Source organism: Oncorhynchus mykiss, chromosome 27, assembly GCF_057628025.1.
Source record: "Oncorhynchus mykiss isolate SJ-2025 chromosome 27, ASM5762802v1, whole genome shotgun sequence".
Lineage (NCBI taxonomy): Eukaryota > Metazoa > Chordata > Actinopteri > Salmoniformes > Salmonidae > Oncorhynchus > Oncorhynchus mykiss.
Window position 1 is genome coordinate 20048956 of NC_143048.1, and position 17976 is coordinate 20066931.

At 42.5% G+C, this 17976-nt stretch overlaps 1 protein-coding gene across 1 annotated transcript in view; it reads left to right on the plus strand.

Moving 5' to 3' along the window:
• Nucleotides 1–1534: 1534 nt before the first annotated feature.
• The window catches only part of LOC110507689 (carboxypeptidase D), a 34066-nt gene continuing 17624 nt past the window's right edge, over nucleotides 1535–17976 (plus strand). Inside the window, exons 1-2 of the mRNA XM_021587841.3 lie at nucleotides 1535–2342; nucleotides 4618–4865. Of these exons, the coding sequence (XP_021443516.2) occupies nucleotides 1630–2342; nucleotides 4618–4865 (961 nt within the window). The 5' untranslated portion in view covers nucleotides 1535–1629. The remainder of the gene's footprint in view (nucleotides 2343–4617; nucleotides 4866–17976) is intronic.

Genomic DNA, 17976 nt, shown 5'->3' on the forward strand with positions numbered 1-17976 from the left:
TATGGGGTATTGTGTGTAGATTGAGGACTTTTTTTAATTCATCAATTTTAGAAAAAGGCTGTAATGTAACAAAGTGGAAAAAGTCAAGGGGTCTGAATACTTTCAAAAGCACTGTCAATGAGTGTCCTGTGACCTTACTGACCTCTCTTTGCCAAATGTGTTAAAGAGACACTATGGTGAAAAATGAGAATAATGTGCTATTATATGGTGTCCCTGGATATTATATAGAGGATTAACATGTACTGTAGAGGCCAACTCTTTCTGATCTGCAAGGGCCTAGACTAAGGGCTGGGGCTTTTTTCTGGATATTTCCTCCCTTTCCCCCTTTCGCTGGGTGTGCTAGCAGTTCCCCAGGTAACGCGGCTGGCTACCAGTACATCATGGAGTGCGACTGTCATGTTGGAGAGTACAAACACTACAGGGAGTAGTCCAGCAGTGAAGGTTTCCACAGCATTCTCCCTCTTCCACAGCCTCCTCCTTCTTTCACCCCTCCTCCTCTTATCCCTCCTCCACTCTATCATTCCAAGCTTCTGGTGCTCCACAGCAACAAATATGTTTACAGCACTTCTGTTTTGTTCCATTGCAGAAAGAAGAAAAACGAGAGAATAAGAAAGAAAATGAAAGTGGCGGATACGCCCCACAGCAAGCGGAGTGAAGGGTCTTGTTTGGTGTGGTGGTACGACCCAGGCTTTGATGCTGTTCTTCAGTGTTGTCATGGGGAATTCACAGCCACAGTGATCAATAAAGAAAGAATGAGCAACAAAAATAAACAGCGATACAAAAGTCTGGTATTAACCTGCTCTGGGATCAATTGTCTATACTTGTATTAACCATTTTTTCTCTCTACTAGTATATTTTCTCAGCAGTTCTCAGTAATCCCATCTCCTTGAACAAACACTTTCAACCCTTGGATATAATAAATATAGGAAACATAAATATTAAGTGTCTACTAAGTGTACCTTGATACCAAAAGCAAACTATATTACACCCTATAGCACACAAATATAAACTCCAGAAATCTAAACTATTTTAGCAATAATGCAAAAGAAAATACAAAGCTTCAATCATGAGTGAAATACTTTGTGTAAAGTAAAATGTTTAAATTTAACCCAGCTTTATTGAGACATCGTGAACTGTTTATCCAACACTGCCTCTCTCAGGCAACACTAAAAACGCCAGTCTCAATTCAGTACCATTTTCCATCTGAAATATTGACTATTATAGAACAAATCGTGCCTAAATGCTTGCGATCGCTCAGGTTTATCCAATGCAATTGGGTAGCTAACAGCCAATACTGCATGAGGAACATGTTGGGAAATTGAGACTATGGAAATATTGAGACAACAATGGGAATTTACAACTTACCAAGTTGAATAAATATTTATACAAAGCATTGCACTTAAATTTGTATTTTATTTGGTATATTACAATACCGACTAATATTGACAGATATCAACGTATAGAACTAAAATACACTATAGTACTGTACTCAAATGATGATATATTCTGCAAACCACCTTAAAAAGAGGCTCCTCCTCAAGGAGAGTGACGTCAAACCAAAGCACCGCCCCTTTGAAAGCTTAACGGGATGTTGGATGCATCCAGTCTGGGTTAGCTAGCTAGCTAGCAATGTTCACCTTTTCATTTCACAAGAGTGGATGTTCAAGAGGTAAGAGAGTCGGAAACATGGCAACATATTTGCGGGAGCATCGACATACAGCGCCGAAACTGTGTGTCTCACTTTTCGTCTTCCTCCTTTTTGTTGTTGTCCCCATCACGGCTCTGCGCGTCGGCGAGGCGAGGCTTGTCAGAAGCAACACCGCAGCAAAAGAGGTAGAAGACCATACAAAATACTACAATTATGTGCAAATGACCCGGCTACTGAAGTTCATGGCCTTGAAATACTCTCACATCGCCAACCTGTCCAGTATAGGCCAGTCCGTGCAGGGCAGGGAGTTGTGGGTTATGCGAATCACAAAGGACCCCAACGCTGACGTACCGGGAAAACCCAAATGTAAATACGTGGGGAACATGCACGGGGACGAAACTATCTCGAGGCAAGTATTGGTTTACCTTGTGGACTACCTATTGACGAGGTATGGAGAAGACCCGCGTATCACGGAGTTGGTGACGAGCACGGATATTTACATTATGCCCAGTATGAACCCAGACGGGTTCGAAAGGTCGAGAGAGGGTGACTGCAGTGGCGACGCAGGGGGTCGTTCCAACGCCAGGAACGTGGACCTCAACCGAAGTTTTCCTGACCAGTTTGACAAAATCAACGTCCAGCAAGAGGATATTCCCGAGGTTACAGCTGTCATTAAATGGATTCTGGAGAAAAAGTAAGTATTTCTTTCTCTTTTCTATTTACATAGACCTACATACACCATGGTTTGTTTAGTTTACATTGTTTATAATCAAATTCAAATGGTGAGATGGGGCTCAACTTTATGGGCTACACCAGGGGTAGGCTACCCGTTTCCTGGAGTGGCCCAGGTACTACAGAATTTTGTTCTGACACCTAACCAACTGAGATAATTGATCACTTTACAAATTGCCTAAATTCAACACATCACACACCTGATCCTCCAGGTCAGTTAAATATGAAGTGGCTGCGGCACTCCAGGACCCTGGGCTACACAGACATCCCTAACTGCTAAAACCAAGGACTTAACAGGCAGCCTGCATCCATCATTGTTCCTATTGTTTTGAAGCACCTCCTCATGGACCCTAAATACCCCCTCCCTCCCCCTTTATTTATTTGATTTGTTATTTAACTAGGCAAGTCAGAAGGACCCCTGAAGGATCTATCCATTCACCTAGGGGCCCACTGTTGCCAGCTAACAGTTGTGAATGCCCTCGATCAACATCCGACTCCAATAGGCCAACATAAGTAACCTGCCATACAACTTTAGTTTGGCCACCTTTGTCTAAGGACCTGTCAAAACAAACTATACCTCCTCTTCCAGCTGTCACTGAACAAACAGCTGTTGAAAAACATCTAATGATGTCATGTTATTGCATATAGCTGATTTTATTAAAGCACATAGGGTTTGTCTATATATGGAAAAATACATATAATTGGTCTGAAAAACTACATGTTTTAAATTGGTCGACCAAGATTTTTTTTAGTCAGCCCTATTTGTTATAAACCCGTATTGCAGCTCAGCACTTTAGCTTTACAGTCAGGACAATGCTATCTTATGTGTTGGTAATGTTTTTGGCACTACTGCAGGATATGTTGCTGTTACCGTTATAGTCCCATCTGGTGTGTAGAACCTCCTGCGCGGACAGGAAGTAGAACACAATAGACCAAATCAAATTATTTGTCACATGCGCCAATTACAACAGGTGTAGATTTTTTTACTGTGAAATGCTTACTTACGAGCCCCCAACTGTTATTAATAAAAAATAATAAGTTAAATAAAGAAATGTATTCATTATTAATAAAAAATAATATATATATGACTTTATTTAACTAGGCAAGGCAGTTAAGAACAAGTTCTTATTTTCAATGACTGCCTAAGAATAGTGGGTTAACTGCCATGTTCAGGGGCAGAACGGCAGATTTTTTTCCCCCTTGTCAGCTTGGGGATTCAATCTTACAACCATTCTGTTACTAGTCCAACACTAACCCCTAGGCTACCTGTCGCCCCATAAGTTAAATAAAGACGAAATAGTAACACAATAGTGAGGTTATATACAAGGGGTACTGGTACTGAGTCAATGTGCAGGAGGTATGGGGTAGTTGAGGTAATATGTACATGTAGGTAGGGGAAAAGTGACTATGCATAGAAAATAAACAGAGCGTAGCAGCAACGTGTGTGAAGGAATTCTAATGTGTGTGTGTGTGTGTGTGTGTGTTGGAGTGTCAGTGTGAATGTGTGGTTAGAGTCCAGTGAGGAGTGTACATCGAGCCTGTGCAAAAAAATATAATAAGGGGTCAATGCAATTAGTCTATGTGGCCATTTGATTAACTGTTCAGCAGTCTTATGGCTTGGGGGTAGAAGCTGTTTAGGAGCCTTTTGGTCCCAGACTTAGCACTCCGGTACCACTTGCCGTGCGGTAGCAGAGAGAACAGTCTATGACTGGGGTGGCTGGAGGCTTTGACAATTTTTAGGGCCTTCCTCTGACACCGCCTGGTATAGAGGTCCTAGATGGTAGGGAGCTCAGTCCCAGTGATGTACTGGGCCGTATACACCACCCTCTGTAGCGCCTAGCGGTCGGATGCCGAGCAATTTCCATACCAAGTGGTGACGCAACCCGTCAGGATGCTCTTGATGGTGCAGCTGTAGAACTTTTTGAGGATTTGAGGACCCATGCCAAATCTTTTCAGCCTCCTGAGGGGGAATAGGTGTTGTCGTGCCCTCTTCACGACTGTCATGGTGTGTTTGGACCTTAGCTTCAAGTTCCTTGGTGTCCACATCGCTATCAACCTGCTCCACTATAGCACCCTTGGATGGGAATGTGGGCGTGCTTGTGTGTGTACTTCAGCTCAGCCTCGGATAGTTAAATGTTTCCCCCCTTTCCCTTCCTCCTGCTGCAGACAGTAGATACTAGGCTTACTATATATCCCCTGCCTCCTGATAATATTGTGTTGTTGTTATGTCCCTCCAGGTTTGTCCTGTCAGGGAACCTGCATGGTGGCACTGTGGTGGCCAGCTACCCGTTTGATGACTCGGCCTCCCACGTAATGCAGGGTTACTACAGCCGCTCTGTGGACGACAACCTGTTTAAACACCTGGCGCTGACCTACGCTAAGAACCACCCCGTCATGAGGACCGGGGAGCCCAAGTGCCCAGATACCCCTGACGAGACTTTCGAGGATGGCATCGTCAACGGGGCAAAGTGGTACGATGTACCCGGTAAGACTTTTTCCTCCTTAACTATCAGACCACTGATTTATGCTCTTTGGGGAGCAAAGGTCATGTTCTTTTTCCTTATTAGTTTGTTGGAAAATAGTTTATCTTTCACACACAAAGTAGCCTAGACCAGCTCCAGTATTTTCCTTTTGTGATTTCTAATGTCTTTTTTTTCTCCTTCATAATTTGTTTCATTTCCATTTCTTGACAAAATATCTTCACCTGCTTTAAAATGTTTACCTCATTATCCCACCTCACCTCTCTCAGAACAATCACACATTATTGTTGAAACAGAGAGCGGAGTCCTGCATTGCCATGACGATTAAGTCAATTGGGGGTCTATTTTAAAATGTTCTCTTCTCAGAGACTAATGACATCATGTGGTATATTTACCTCTCAGGCATTCATAATCAGCTGGATATCAGGTTTTACTCAGCTCAGTGTTGTATGAGTTCATGGAGACACCTTGAAATGAATATTCAATGACATGTAGGCCTATAGTAAGGGAATAAAGGATATATGATAACATGTAAAGTGTGGGCTTTCACTGCCATGGTACAGGCTTACTTTTTGTCATTGGGACAAAGCCCAATGTGTGATGTCTAGGCTACGGGTTGCCATGAAAAGGGGTTAATTAATTAGTGTGGTGGTTTCCTCTGTCTTTGCTACTGTACATTTTCCATGGCCCAATTTTCACTGAATATATTTCCCTCGACTCATTTTGGATCTATTTATGAACCAAACCAGCAGAGCCACAGCTGTAATTGTCTGTCTAGTCTTGATTTAAAACCCCACTAATTAGGCTATTGAATCAGAGTACGACTTTGAACATACAGGTGTTCCATTGCGCTGACTTCACTATCTTGCAGAGCAGCTGTGGCAGAGGACAACAGACCCAGCTAGCTAGTATTGTATTATTCACCCCTGCAGGACAGACCTGCTCTCTGTTCTCTCTTCACAGAAAGCCTGACTGGTCTCAGGTTATCCTATCCGTCTTTTACGAGCTGTGTGTGTGTGTGTGTGTGTCACCACCTGTCCATGCAGCTTGCTGTCCCCCCACTACCCTCCTTCATGTTCAGGAATACCAGTGTCTGTGTTCACCAGGCAGTAACCGGACCCCCAGTCTCTGTTGTGCTGTGTGGCTGCTGTCAGGTCAGGGGTTTGGAAAGAGAGCCAGACGAGGGGCGATGAGATGATACTCTAATCTGAGTCTGAAGGTTTCAGGTGACCGTCAAGGCTTTTCCTGTAAAGACGTGTGGTGTCATCACCCTGTGTGTATTTCTGTGTAGGGGTTGTATATTCTCAGCCATTCCTCAATAATCCCAGAATCTGCTCTAACAGACTGCCTCTGCTTCAGTTGTAAATTATGACTCGGCAGAAGACTAATTCTGGTTTCTTCATTACTCACCTGAATCTAAATTGACTGCCTCTGTGGTTAATGGAGACTGCAGGGGGTCTGTGCATCAGAGGAAATATGTCTTCTATAAGCACAACCAAAGGAACAGCAGAGGTGTCATTTAAAGGTGAACTTAGGAGGTGTAAAGTTTAGGTGTCTTAACAAGTAATGAAATATGCCTCAATTCTCTGATGAAATTTGAGAATAGACTTACACAATGCTCAATGAGGAAATGACAGGAGTGAAATGTACCCAATAATATTGTAGGATCTTATCAGAACATTACAAATGTGAGTTTAGAATCTAGATCATTGTCATTATGACTGTCCAAGAGGTGACTGTTGAGAGAGCGAATGATAGGGAGGGAGGGAAGTTTGAGTTAACTTGGATAATTGCAATAGTGACTGATATCCTTTTAACAAACGTTTTTTTTGTAGACCTATTTTGTAGCTAGTTTATCTTTTTCCTCTATGCCAGAGGTGTCATTCATTCCATGGAGGGCTTAGTGCAGCGTTTCCCAAACTCGGGCCGTGGGACCCCAAGGGGTGCACGTTTTGGTTTTTGCCCTGACACTATTCAGCTCATTCAGATGGTCAAAGTGTGATAATTAGTTGACTATTTGAGTAAGCTGTGTAGTACTAGGGCAAAAACAAAAACGTGCACCCCTTTGGGTCCCAAGGCCCAAGTTTGGGAAACCCTGGCCTAGTGTTTGCTGGCGAGGGGAGTTCCTATAATAATCAGTGACCTTAATTCATCAATCAAGTATAAGGGAGGAGCAAAACCTGCAGACACTTGGCCTTCCGTGGAATGAGTTTGACACATGCTCTATGCTATTGTCTACTGTATTTGACATACCCATAGTTTACACAGGGATATAGGCTACTCCTAGAGAAAAAGCCTTGAATCAACTGGATGTACACTGAGTGTACAAAACAGTAACAACACCTGCTCTTTCCATGACCTAGACTGACCAGGTGAAAGCTATGATCCCTTATTGATGTCACTTGTTATGAATTTTAAGCCTTGAGACAATTGAGACATGGATTGTGTGTGTGCCATTCAGAGGGAGAATGGGCAAGACAATATTTAAGTGCCTTTGAACAGTGTATTAGTAGTAGGTGCCAGGCGCACTGGTTTGTGCCAAGAACTGCAACGCTGCTGTGTTTTTCACACTCAACAGTATCCTGTCTGTACCAATAATGGTCCACCACCCAAAGGACATCCAGCCAACTTCACACAACAGTGGCAAACATGGGCCAGCATCCCTGTGGAATTCTTTCGACACCTTGTAGAATCCATGCCCCGACAAATTGATGAACTAATAATTCATGCAGTTTATAAACTAACTAGTCTTTTTATAGCCTAAATCATTTGAACTAGCCTAGTCCTTTTACTCACTAGCAATACCCAGTGCTCTGTTTCTGACTGTTCATACTTGGATGACAACAGTCAGTTCTGTTGTTCTTGGTACCCTGTGGTATCTTTTATGTCCCGGTTTAGTGTTTTAACATGAGGCTGAAATGAGAACCACTGGACCTACTATTAGGGATGTAAGGATTCACCTGTATGCATCGGTCACACATTCAAATAGTTAAGATAGGAGGGGATCGGTCCACGGGACCCCAAACCGATCCAAATGTAGATACTCGGTCAGAAAAACGTTACAAATGATTGGTTCACAAAAATTTTTTGCGCATATTACTTTCTACCTTCTAAAAATACCTAATCTTTTATGACAACTGTGTTGATCTACAAGTCATGTTGCATTCTGAACAACCCCAGGCCATATCAGTAGCCTGGTCAAACTTCCCACTGTGCCCTGCTTCATGTGTTGAGCAAAGAGAGGTATGGGGCTTATTCCTGATCTTGCACATCTGCGTAGCACCTTCATCATTCAAATGCCTGTAAAATGGCTTGCGCAATATTAGGCTTTATTATTGATTTGATAAGTTATCAAATGCGCTGTTACCGGAATATAAGTAAGCCACCAGAGACACAACTCATATGGCTATAGCCTACCTGCTGAACATGGCTTTACATTAGATTTGATTTTGATCAGGTTCACCATCAGCTATAGTTTTGGTAGTTTTGCTATATACAATCAGTGTATATGGTCATTTTTAGATATCCAGGGTAAAGATGATCATTTCAAAATGATGATGGCCATCACTTTTGCGAGCGAAGCAGCACTGCATGTTCAAAAAATGGAGGAGCTTACTCCATAACTTCCGAACGGTCAAAACCATTTCAGTTTGAGACTGGGTGAAATCCAAAGTTGTGCTATATATTCATTGGTTATGTCATGGCTAATTGTGTGAAGATAAATATTGATACAAGCTCAAACAATTTTAATCTGGAAAAATGAGAAATGGGTGATCAAAAGTGGGGTTAAAAAACAAACATACATTGCCTCCCTCTAATCTAATAGCGGGGTGGTAGATGCCCACTAGGATCCCTTATGGCTCAGGTGACTACAAACACCATAGACACATCAGACCAGGGGCGCAACTTTCACTGGGGACGGGGACGGGGAGGACACACCCCACATTCTGAAATGGCATTTTTGTCCCCCGCCCCCACAGTTTTATCATTGGAATGTGATACAAAACGAGGCAACGGTGTGCTTTAGGACCACGCGGACGCCTCCGAGTGTCGGGTAGGTGGTTTGGAGTGTTTATCCGACTGGATAAAAAACAAAAGTTATGTCCTCCCTACTTCTAAAACTACAGTTGCGCTCCTGCATCAGACAGACCAGACAGCAGCGCAGACAGATCCAGCTCATGAGTTCTGTCAGCAACAGATTTAAATTTAGTATGGAAAATTTATCTTTATTCGCTAAATGTTAGTGCACAGAATCGCATCGAATCATTTCAAACTAAAACGTATCGTATGGGAGCCAAGATTCATATGAATCATCTTGAAATGGAAAGATGCACATCCCTACCTACTATAGGCCAGTTATATTTGTTGAGCAAGGCAATCGGTCACTGTGGTTTGGGTGGAAAGCCTATACAAACAGTATTGCAGGGTTGGTAGGCCTAGTGCTACAAACAGGCATCACTGCAAACAGACAGAGAACAACAGACATGGTGATTGTAGTGATGATTGCCATGAGACTCCCACTTGTCTTGTCGAAGGTATGTCCTCTTATGATTATCAGTCAGTCAGTGATCTACTTGTCTTTGGCTGTGAGGTTAATGTAGGGCAATTCCACGGTAACGGAATTATGCTGAGACTAAGATTTTTCACTTGAAATGTATGCCAAACAAAAAACATTAGTTTCAAAGTTCAACAAACCATACAACTCTATGCATAAGGACTATTTTACTGAAATGTATTTACTGGAAGATTGCATATTTGGGTATTCTACACATTGGCTATTATTTGAATGAGCTCTGCCAAAACAGGCAGACCGGTATTCAGTTACTGTTCGAATGAACATTGGAATGGGCAAAACGAGTGACCTAAGCAACTTTGAGCATGGTATGCTCATTGCTGCCAGGCGGCCCTGTTCCAGTATCTCAGAAACGTCCAGCCTTCTGGGCTTTTCACGCACAACAGCGTAGGGTTTACCAAGGATGGTGCGACAAACAAAAAACATCCAGTCAGTGGCAGTCCTGTGGGCAAAAAAACAGCTTGTTGATGAGAGGTCGAAGGAAAATTGCAAGAATCGTGCCAGCTAACAGGTGGGCCACAAACAAGCAATTAACGACTCCGTACAACAGTGGTGTGCATAACGGCATCTCGGAACACACAACTTGTCGGTCCTTGTCACAGATGGGCTATTGCAGCAGGTGACCACGTCTGGTTCCACTCCTATCAGCTAAAAACAATAAGAAGCGGCCCCAGTGGGCATGTGATCTCCCACACTGGATATTTGAGGCGTGGAAAAACATTGCATGGTCTGACGAATCCCGGTTCCTGTTGCGTCACGCTGATGGCAGTCAGGATTTGGCGTAAGCAGCATGAGCCCATGGCCTCATCCTGCCTGTTGTCAACTGTACAGGCTGGTGGTGTAATGGCATAGGGAATGTTTTTTTCCTGACACGCTAGGTCCCTTGATACCAATTGGGCAATGTTTCCATGCCCTGAAGAATTCAGGCAGTTCTGGAGGCAAAAGTGGTCCGATCTGGTACTAGCGATTTATCTACAGATAAATTATGAACATATTAAATCAAGAGGTTGAATACCTACTATTCCTGCAGTGAGGAGTGGTGAGAGAGCCTCATTCTGGTCCAAAATATGATAGAGATTAAAGGTTATAAAAAGGTTAAAATCTAATGATACCTAGTATTATTAAAGATATTGATATAGGCCTACTGATTTAATCAACGATCTTCAATCATACCTTTGTGCACCCCCACTTTTATACAATCTGGCGGGGGGTTTGGGGGTCATCCCACTGCATGTTTGCATTTTTAAAATCCTTTTCCTGCATTTCTATATTGTTTCTCAAACTGTAAATATTACTTTATTCTCAAGAGAAGACAAGTTTAATGTTAAAGATGATCTTATTTTTTTTTTTTAAATGTCCTGATCTTATAGGGCTAGGTCATATCCAAAACAACTAAATGGTCCTGATCTTATAGGGCTAGGTCATATCCAAAACAACTAAATGGTCCTGATCTTATAGGGCTAGGTCATATCCAAAACAACTAAATGGTCCTGATCTTATAGGGCTAGGTCATATCCAAAACAACTAAATGGTCCTGATCTTATAGGGCTAGGTCATATCCAAAACAACTAAATGGTCCTGATCTTATAGGGCTAGGTCATATCCAAAACAACTAAATGGTCCTGATCTTATAGGGCTAGGCCATATCCAAAACAACTAAATGGTCCTGATCTTATAGGGCTAGGCCATATCCAAAACAACTAAATGGTCCTGATCTTATAGGGCTAGGTCATATCCAAAACAACTAAATGGTCCTGATCTTATAGGGCTAGGTCATATCCAAAACAACTAAATGGTCCTGATCATATAGGGCTAGGTCATATCCAAAACAACTAAATGGTCCTGATCTTATAGGGCTAGGCCATATCCAAAACAACTAACACACTGAATTCATACATTTACATTTTTATTGTGAAGTCATGTATTTCTACTCCAACTAATTTGACTAATCTGGGAGGTGAAGTCATTACAGTATTAAATAATTTGGTCTATTTTGGATGGAATCAAGGCATTAGAATGTACCAGAGGCCAACAAAATAGAGCTCGTTCTGCAAAGTAGCCAGCCAAAACTCCCTGGCTGGCTACTTGTTCTATTTGGCTGGCTACTCCATGTAGTCTTCGTGGTTGTTTTTGTGTAAATTGAAAAATGTTTAGAAGACAATCATGGCATCAATAATAATACACCAGATGTATGTACTTGAACCGATTTATTTTAAATAGCACACAGTAGAAATAATAAGGATAATTTAGTTACTAATGGAAGCGTACAGTACACGGGTCGGCCTACAACTCAAGTTATTCAATGAGAGGGGTCAGCCTGCAACTTCATTTCCTGGAGTAGATCAGACGGCGCATGTTATGTCAACATGTGACGTCATCTTAACCAACTTCATTTGGCTTGAATGCGCTATTGAGTCTGCACATAGGAATGAATAGTGTCACATGACGAATAGCTTTGTCCAGTCATACTGTGTGTATATACAGTCATTGGTGTATCCTGCCTGGAGGGAGGATGTGGAGGGTGGGACTGATAGGCTAGAGGTCCTGTCATGAGCTCTATCTCTGGAGGATGTTTGCTCTCTGATATTGTCTAATATGACGTCATATTATACACACATCACAGGTGCTGCCGGGCAAATCATTAAACACGAAAATGTCACTGAGATTACTCTTATTTGGAGCATTGTTACAATGCACACTGTACAGTCTTTTTCATGCTAAGGTTATTAGCCAGTGTCCATAGAGGCACTGTCAGAGACAGCCTAGGCCTGTTGCACCCTGCTGGTGTCCTAAGCCCCTGAGAACCATCCTGAACTAACATCCTTAAAGTACTCTGTAAAACAGGCTCACGTAGGGCACTGCCCTGTTGATCTGTTTCACCACAGCTGTCAGCTGAGCACAACTAGACTGGGGCTTACGCACACCCTGTTTGAACTTATCAGTATAAAAGACACCTGTCCACAACCTCAAACAGTCACACTCCAAACTCCACTATGGCCAAGACCAAAGAGCTGTCAAAGGACACCAGAAACAAAATTGTAGACCTGCACCAGGCTGGGAAGACTGAATCTGCAATAGGTAAGCAGCTTGGTTTGAAGAAATCAACTGTGGGAGCAATTATTAGGAAATGGAAGACATACAAGACCACTGATAATCTCCCTCGATCTGGGGCTCCACGCAAGATCTCACCCCGTGGAGTCAAAATGATCACAAGAACGGTGAGCAAAAATCCCAGAACCACACGGGGGGACCTAGTGAATGACCTGCAGAGAGCTGGGACCAAAGTAACAAAGCCTACCATCAGTAACACACTACGCCGCCAGGGACTCAAATCCTGCAGTGCCAGACGTGTCCCCCTGCTTAAGCCAGTACATGTCCAGGCCCGTCTGAAGTTTGCTAGAGAGAATTTGGATGATCCAGAAGAAGATTGGGAGAATGTCATATGGTCAGATGAAACCAAAATATAACTTTTTGGTAAAAATTCAACTCGTCGTGTTTGGAGGACAAAGAATGCTGAGTTGCATCCAAAGAACACCATACCTACTGTGAAGCATGGGGGTGGAAACATCATGCATTGGGGCTGTTTTTTTACAAAGGGACCAGGACGACTGATCCGTGTAAAGGAAAGAATGAATGGGGCCATGTATTGTGAGATTTTGAGTGAAAACCTCCTTCCATCAGCAAGGGCATTGAAGATGAAACGTGGCTGGGTCTTTCAGCATGACAATGATCCCAAACACACCGCCCGGGCAACGAAGGAGTGGCTTCGTAAGAAGCATTTCAAGGTCCTGGAGTGGCCTAGCCAGTCTCCAGATCTCAACCCCATAGAAAATCTTTGGAGGGAGTTGAAAGTCCATGTTGCCCAGCAACAGCCCCAAAACATCACTGCTCTAGAGGAGATCTGCGTGGAGGAATGGGCTAAAATACCAGCAACAGTGTGTGAAAACCTTGTGAAGACTTACAGAAAATGTTGACCTCTGTCATTGCCAACAAAGGGTATATAACAAAGTATTGAGATAAACTTTTGTTATTGACCAAATACTTATTTTCCACCATAATTTGCAAATAAATTCATTTAAAAAATCCTACAATGTGATTTTCTGGATTTTTTTTCCTTCTCATTTTGTCTGTCATAGTTGAAGTGTACCTATGATGAAAATTACAGGCCTCTCATCTTTTTAAGTGGGAGAACTTGCACAATTGGTGGCTGACTAAATACTTTTTTGCCCCACTGTATTTGTTATGCTGCTGCCATAAAGCCTGGCATCAAATAGATTTAAAATAACCCACCAACTGTCTTGTGGTTTTATATCTAAACTCTTTACCAGTCAACCAAAACCACAGAACCCAGAATCAATCTGCAGGCCAGGCAGTCACAGTGATGCAGCCATTTGAGACAATGAAACAGCTGCATGCACACTTTTGTCTTGTATTCTGGCTTGTCCTAAGCTTACTCAGTACTGTGTTAGTAAGGGCTTACTCTGTGCTTTCTGATACCTTTCGTCTCTCAGTGTGAACTGGCCTAGCACGCACACATTCAACAGCCTTACTGCAGATTGCTTTTTTACTGGTGCCTGTTAAGTTAGTCACTCACTGATGATGGATGGATACCCGCTTCCGTTTCTCCCCCTCTTCATGTCTGTGTCAAATACCTTCTGAAGATTCTTGTACTAGAGCCATGTCCTGTAGTCGGCTAAATCACTACCAGCCACCCTAGCCGTCTCTGCTGTGTGTGTGTCGTTTTGATTATGAAAATTCTGGATCTGCTGTGTTGTCTTTCCCACACATGCTGTCAATCATATGCACACAACAGCATTTCTAACCTGAGGCTGGTAGGCTCTTTTCAGATGAAAGAGCTGGCCTTGTTGTTTGTCTCGTGGGTGTTTGCATGCGTGCGCGTGGTTATGCGCACTAGCATGAATTTGCAAGCTGGATTGTGTCTGTGTAGAGGCAGCAAAGTGACTTGGCCTTGTTTTGTTTGTGTGTGAGGAAGGGGGAAGGAAAAGGAAGAGTTTCCTACTTTTATGGGGTTCCGTTAGCCAATAATAGTCAGCTTTTGGACATTTATTTTTATTTTTATAAAATGATATATACAGTGCATTTGGAAAGTATTCAGACTCTGAAAAAATCTACACACAATAACCCATAATGAGAAAGTGAAAACAGGATTCCAGGAATTTGAGCAAATCTATTAAAAATAAGACAGAAATACCTTGGTGCATTCAGAAAGTATTCAGATGTTACCTCATAATACCCATAATGACCAAGCGAAAACAGGGTTTTTGAAATGTCTGAAAATGTATAAAAAAATAAAACTTATTTACATAATTATTCAGACCCTTTGCTATGAGAGTCAAAGTTGAGCTCGGGTGCGTCCTGTTTCCATTGATCATCCTTGAGATGTTTATACAACTTCATCGTAGTCCCCTTGGTAAATTACATTGATTGGCCATGATTTGAAAAGGCACACATCTGTCTATATAAGGTCCCACAGTTGGCAGTGCATGTCGGAATAAAAACCAAGCCATGAGGTTGAAGGAATTGTCCTTAGAGCTCTGAGACAGGATTGTGTCGAGGCACAGATCTGGGGAATGGTACCAAAAAATGTCTGCAGTATTCAAGGTCCCCAAGAACACAGTGGCCTCCATCATTCTTAAATGGAGGAAGTTTGGAACCAAGACTCTTCCTAGAGCTGGTCGCCCTGCCAAACTGAGCAATCGGGGGAGAAGGGCCGATTGTCAGTCTGACAGAGCTCTACAGTTCCTCTGTGGAGATGGGAAAACCTTCCAGAAGGACAACCATCTCTGCAGATCTCTACCATCAGGCGTTAATGTTAGTTTCCAGACGGAAGCCACTCTTCAGTAAAAGGCACATGACAGCCCACTTGTTTGCCAAAAGGCACATAAAGACTCTCAAACCATGAGAAACAAGATTCTTTGGTCTGATGAAACCAAAATGAACTATTTTGCAAGAATGCCAAGTGTCATGTCTGGAGGAAACCTGGCTCCATCCCTACAGTGAAGCATGGCGGTCATGCTGGGGGGATGTTTTTCAGCAGCAGGGACTGGGAGACTAGTCAGGATCGAGGGGAAAGATGAACGGAGCAAAATACAAGAGCGATCCTTGATGAAAACCTGCTCCAGAGCGCTCAGGACCTCAGACTAATGCCAAGGTTCACCTTCCAACAGGACAATGACCCTAAGCACACAGTCAAAACAACACAGGAGTGGCTTCGGGACAAGTCTCTGATTCTCTTTGAGTGGCCCAACTAGAGCCGGACTTGAACCCAATCGAACATCTCTGGAGAGACCTGAAAATAGCTGTGCAACAATGCTCACCATCGTACCTGACAGAGCTTGAGAGAATCTGCAGAGAAGAATGGGAGAAACTCCCCAAATGCAGGTGTGCCAAACTTGTAGCATCATACCCAAGAAGAATCAAGGCTCTAATCGCAGCCAAAGGTGCTTCAACAAAGTATTGAGTAAAGGGTCTGAATACTTATGTAAATGTTTTTGATTTTTAATACATTAGTAAATGTTTTTGATTTTTAATACATTAGTAAATGTTTTTGCTTTGTCATATGGGGTATTGTGTGTCGATTGAGGCATTTTTTATTTAAAAAAATCAATTTTAGAATAAGGCTGTAACAATGTGGGAAAGGAGTCTGAATACTTTCCTTATGCATGGTATGTAAACAATTATTTTTAAATCGAAAAGCCAATTTCAAATAAAATTGGTGCCGGTCAATTGTCTGGGAGAAGACAAAATCACATTGCAAAATAATGCTTTTTAGCTTATTCATTGATTGAAATATCAGTCAATGGAAATACATTTGATGGTCATGCTTATCGGTCTATAACTTACTTTGCGTAATTTAGTGGAATTAAATTGGCACGTGTGTACATTCAGACCCCTTGACTTTTCCACATTTTGTTTTGATACAGCTTTATTCTAAAATGTTTTAAATTGTTTTTTAAATACATTTTAGAATAAGGCTGTAACGTAACAAAAAGTGGAAAAGGTCCAGGGATCTGAATACTTTCCAAATGCGCTGTATCTTATTTAGCACACGTGCAAAGCATAGAGAGATACAAAGCCTTTGAGTAGAAAATCTGTCAGACATCGCGAGAGCTGTTTATACAGCATCTCAAACAGCAAACGCATAGGAAACGGGAGGCAGGCTTCATCAGCGCGTCACACATCTATGCATTTTGACAACATATTTTTAATTGATTAAAACCTGAAAGTTTACCACATATGAGGTATGTTTTACCTTGCTTCAAAGTGAGCTATCCACAATCTGACCATGTCCGCGGAGGCAATTATTCTACATCAACATTCTTTCGTTGTCCAGTAGCCAAAGGCGCACAATTTTGACAACAGTTTTCCCGCTAATTGCATTATGGTTCGAACATTTTCACTACTGCCTTGTGCGCATTGCTGTGTTTATAATGTGAAGAAATAGTTCATCAAAATGTTAAGCTAAATGTTCTTATCTGTTGCATCAGACTCAATGCTTTTTAACTTGTTTTTATGTAGCCTATGCTTACTGGTTGTATGAATTTGCGATCAATTGTCCCAGAGTCTGTTTGGAGTGGGCTATTTCTTTCTCGACAAGCTGACCAATAGAATATGCCTAGGTACATTTTTCTACGATGGGGATTATGGTAGATTGACATAAGCTAATGATTTTGCTGTTCTTTACTCATCTTGTTGGCTGAGGAAAAGTCCATGTGGACAGTTATTGTAACATCTTCAAAGTGTGCATCATATTTCAATAAATTGTACCACACATTGTTGCATCCAGGTCTTGCATGGGCGAGTACATTTCTCAAATGTCCGGTAAATTTCAAAAGCTGCCGGTCAAATTTCCAGCACCACATTTTCCAAATGGAAACCCTTATTGGGTTACAGCGCCCAGTCATGGCAACTCTCCAGAGGTCTACTGCCTGTAACGCTGCCTGGGCAGCAGGTGGCACTAGGCCTCAGCAAAAACATTCCCTCCACCAGGCAGCCCTGGACTGGAGGAAAGGCTGGTGCTGGCCGCAGCCACTTTGGATGTATCAACACCTTTTTAGCCTACTTTTTATTACACTCCTTATTTTACCAGGTTAGTTGACTGAGAACACAGTCTCATTTACAGCAATGACCTGGGGAATAGTTACAGGGGAGAGGAGATGATTAGCTGACCATGATGGTATGAGTGCCAGATTGGGAATTTAGCCAGGACACCAGGGTTAACACCTCTACTCTTACAATAAGTGTCATGAGATCTTTAGTGACCACAGAGAATCAGGACACCCGTTTAACGTCCCAACCCGAAAGACGGCACCCTACACAGGGCAAAGTCCCCAATCACTGCCCTGGGGCATTGGGAAAAATATATATATATTTTTTTAGACCAGAGGAAAGGGTGCCTCCTACTGGCCCTCCAACACCACTTCCAGCAGTATCTGGTCTCCTATCCAGGGACTGACCAGGACCAACCCTGCTTCGCTTCAGAAGCAAGCCAGCAATGGGATGCAGGGTGGATTGGTGTAGAT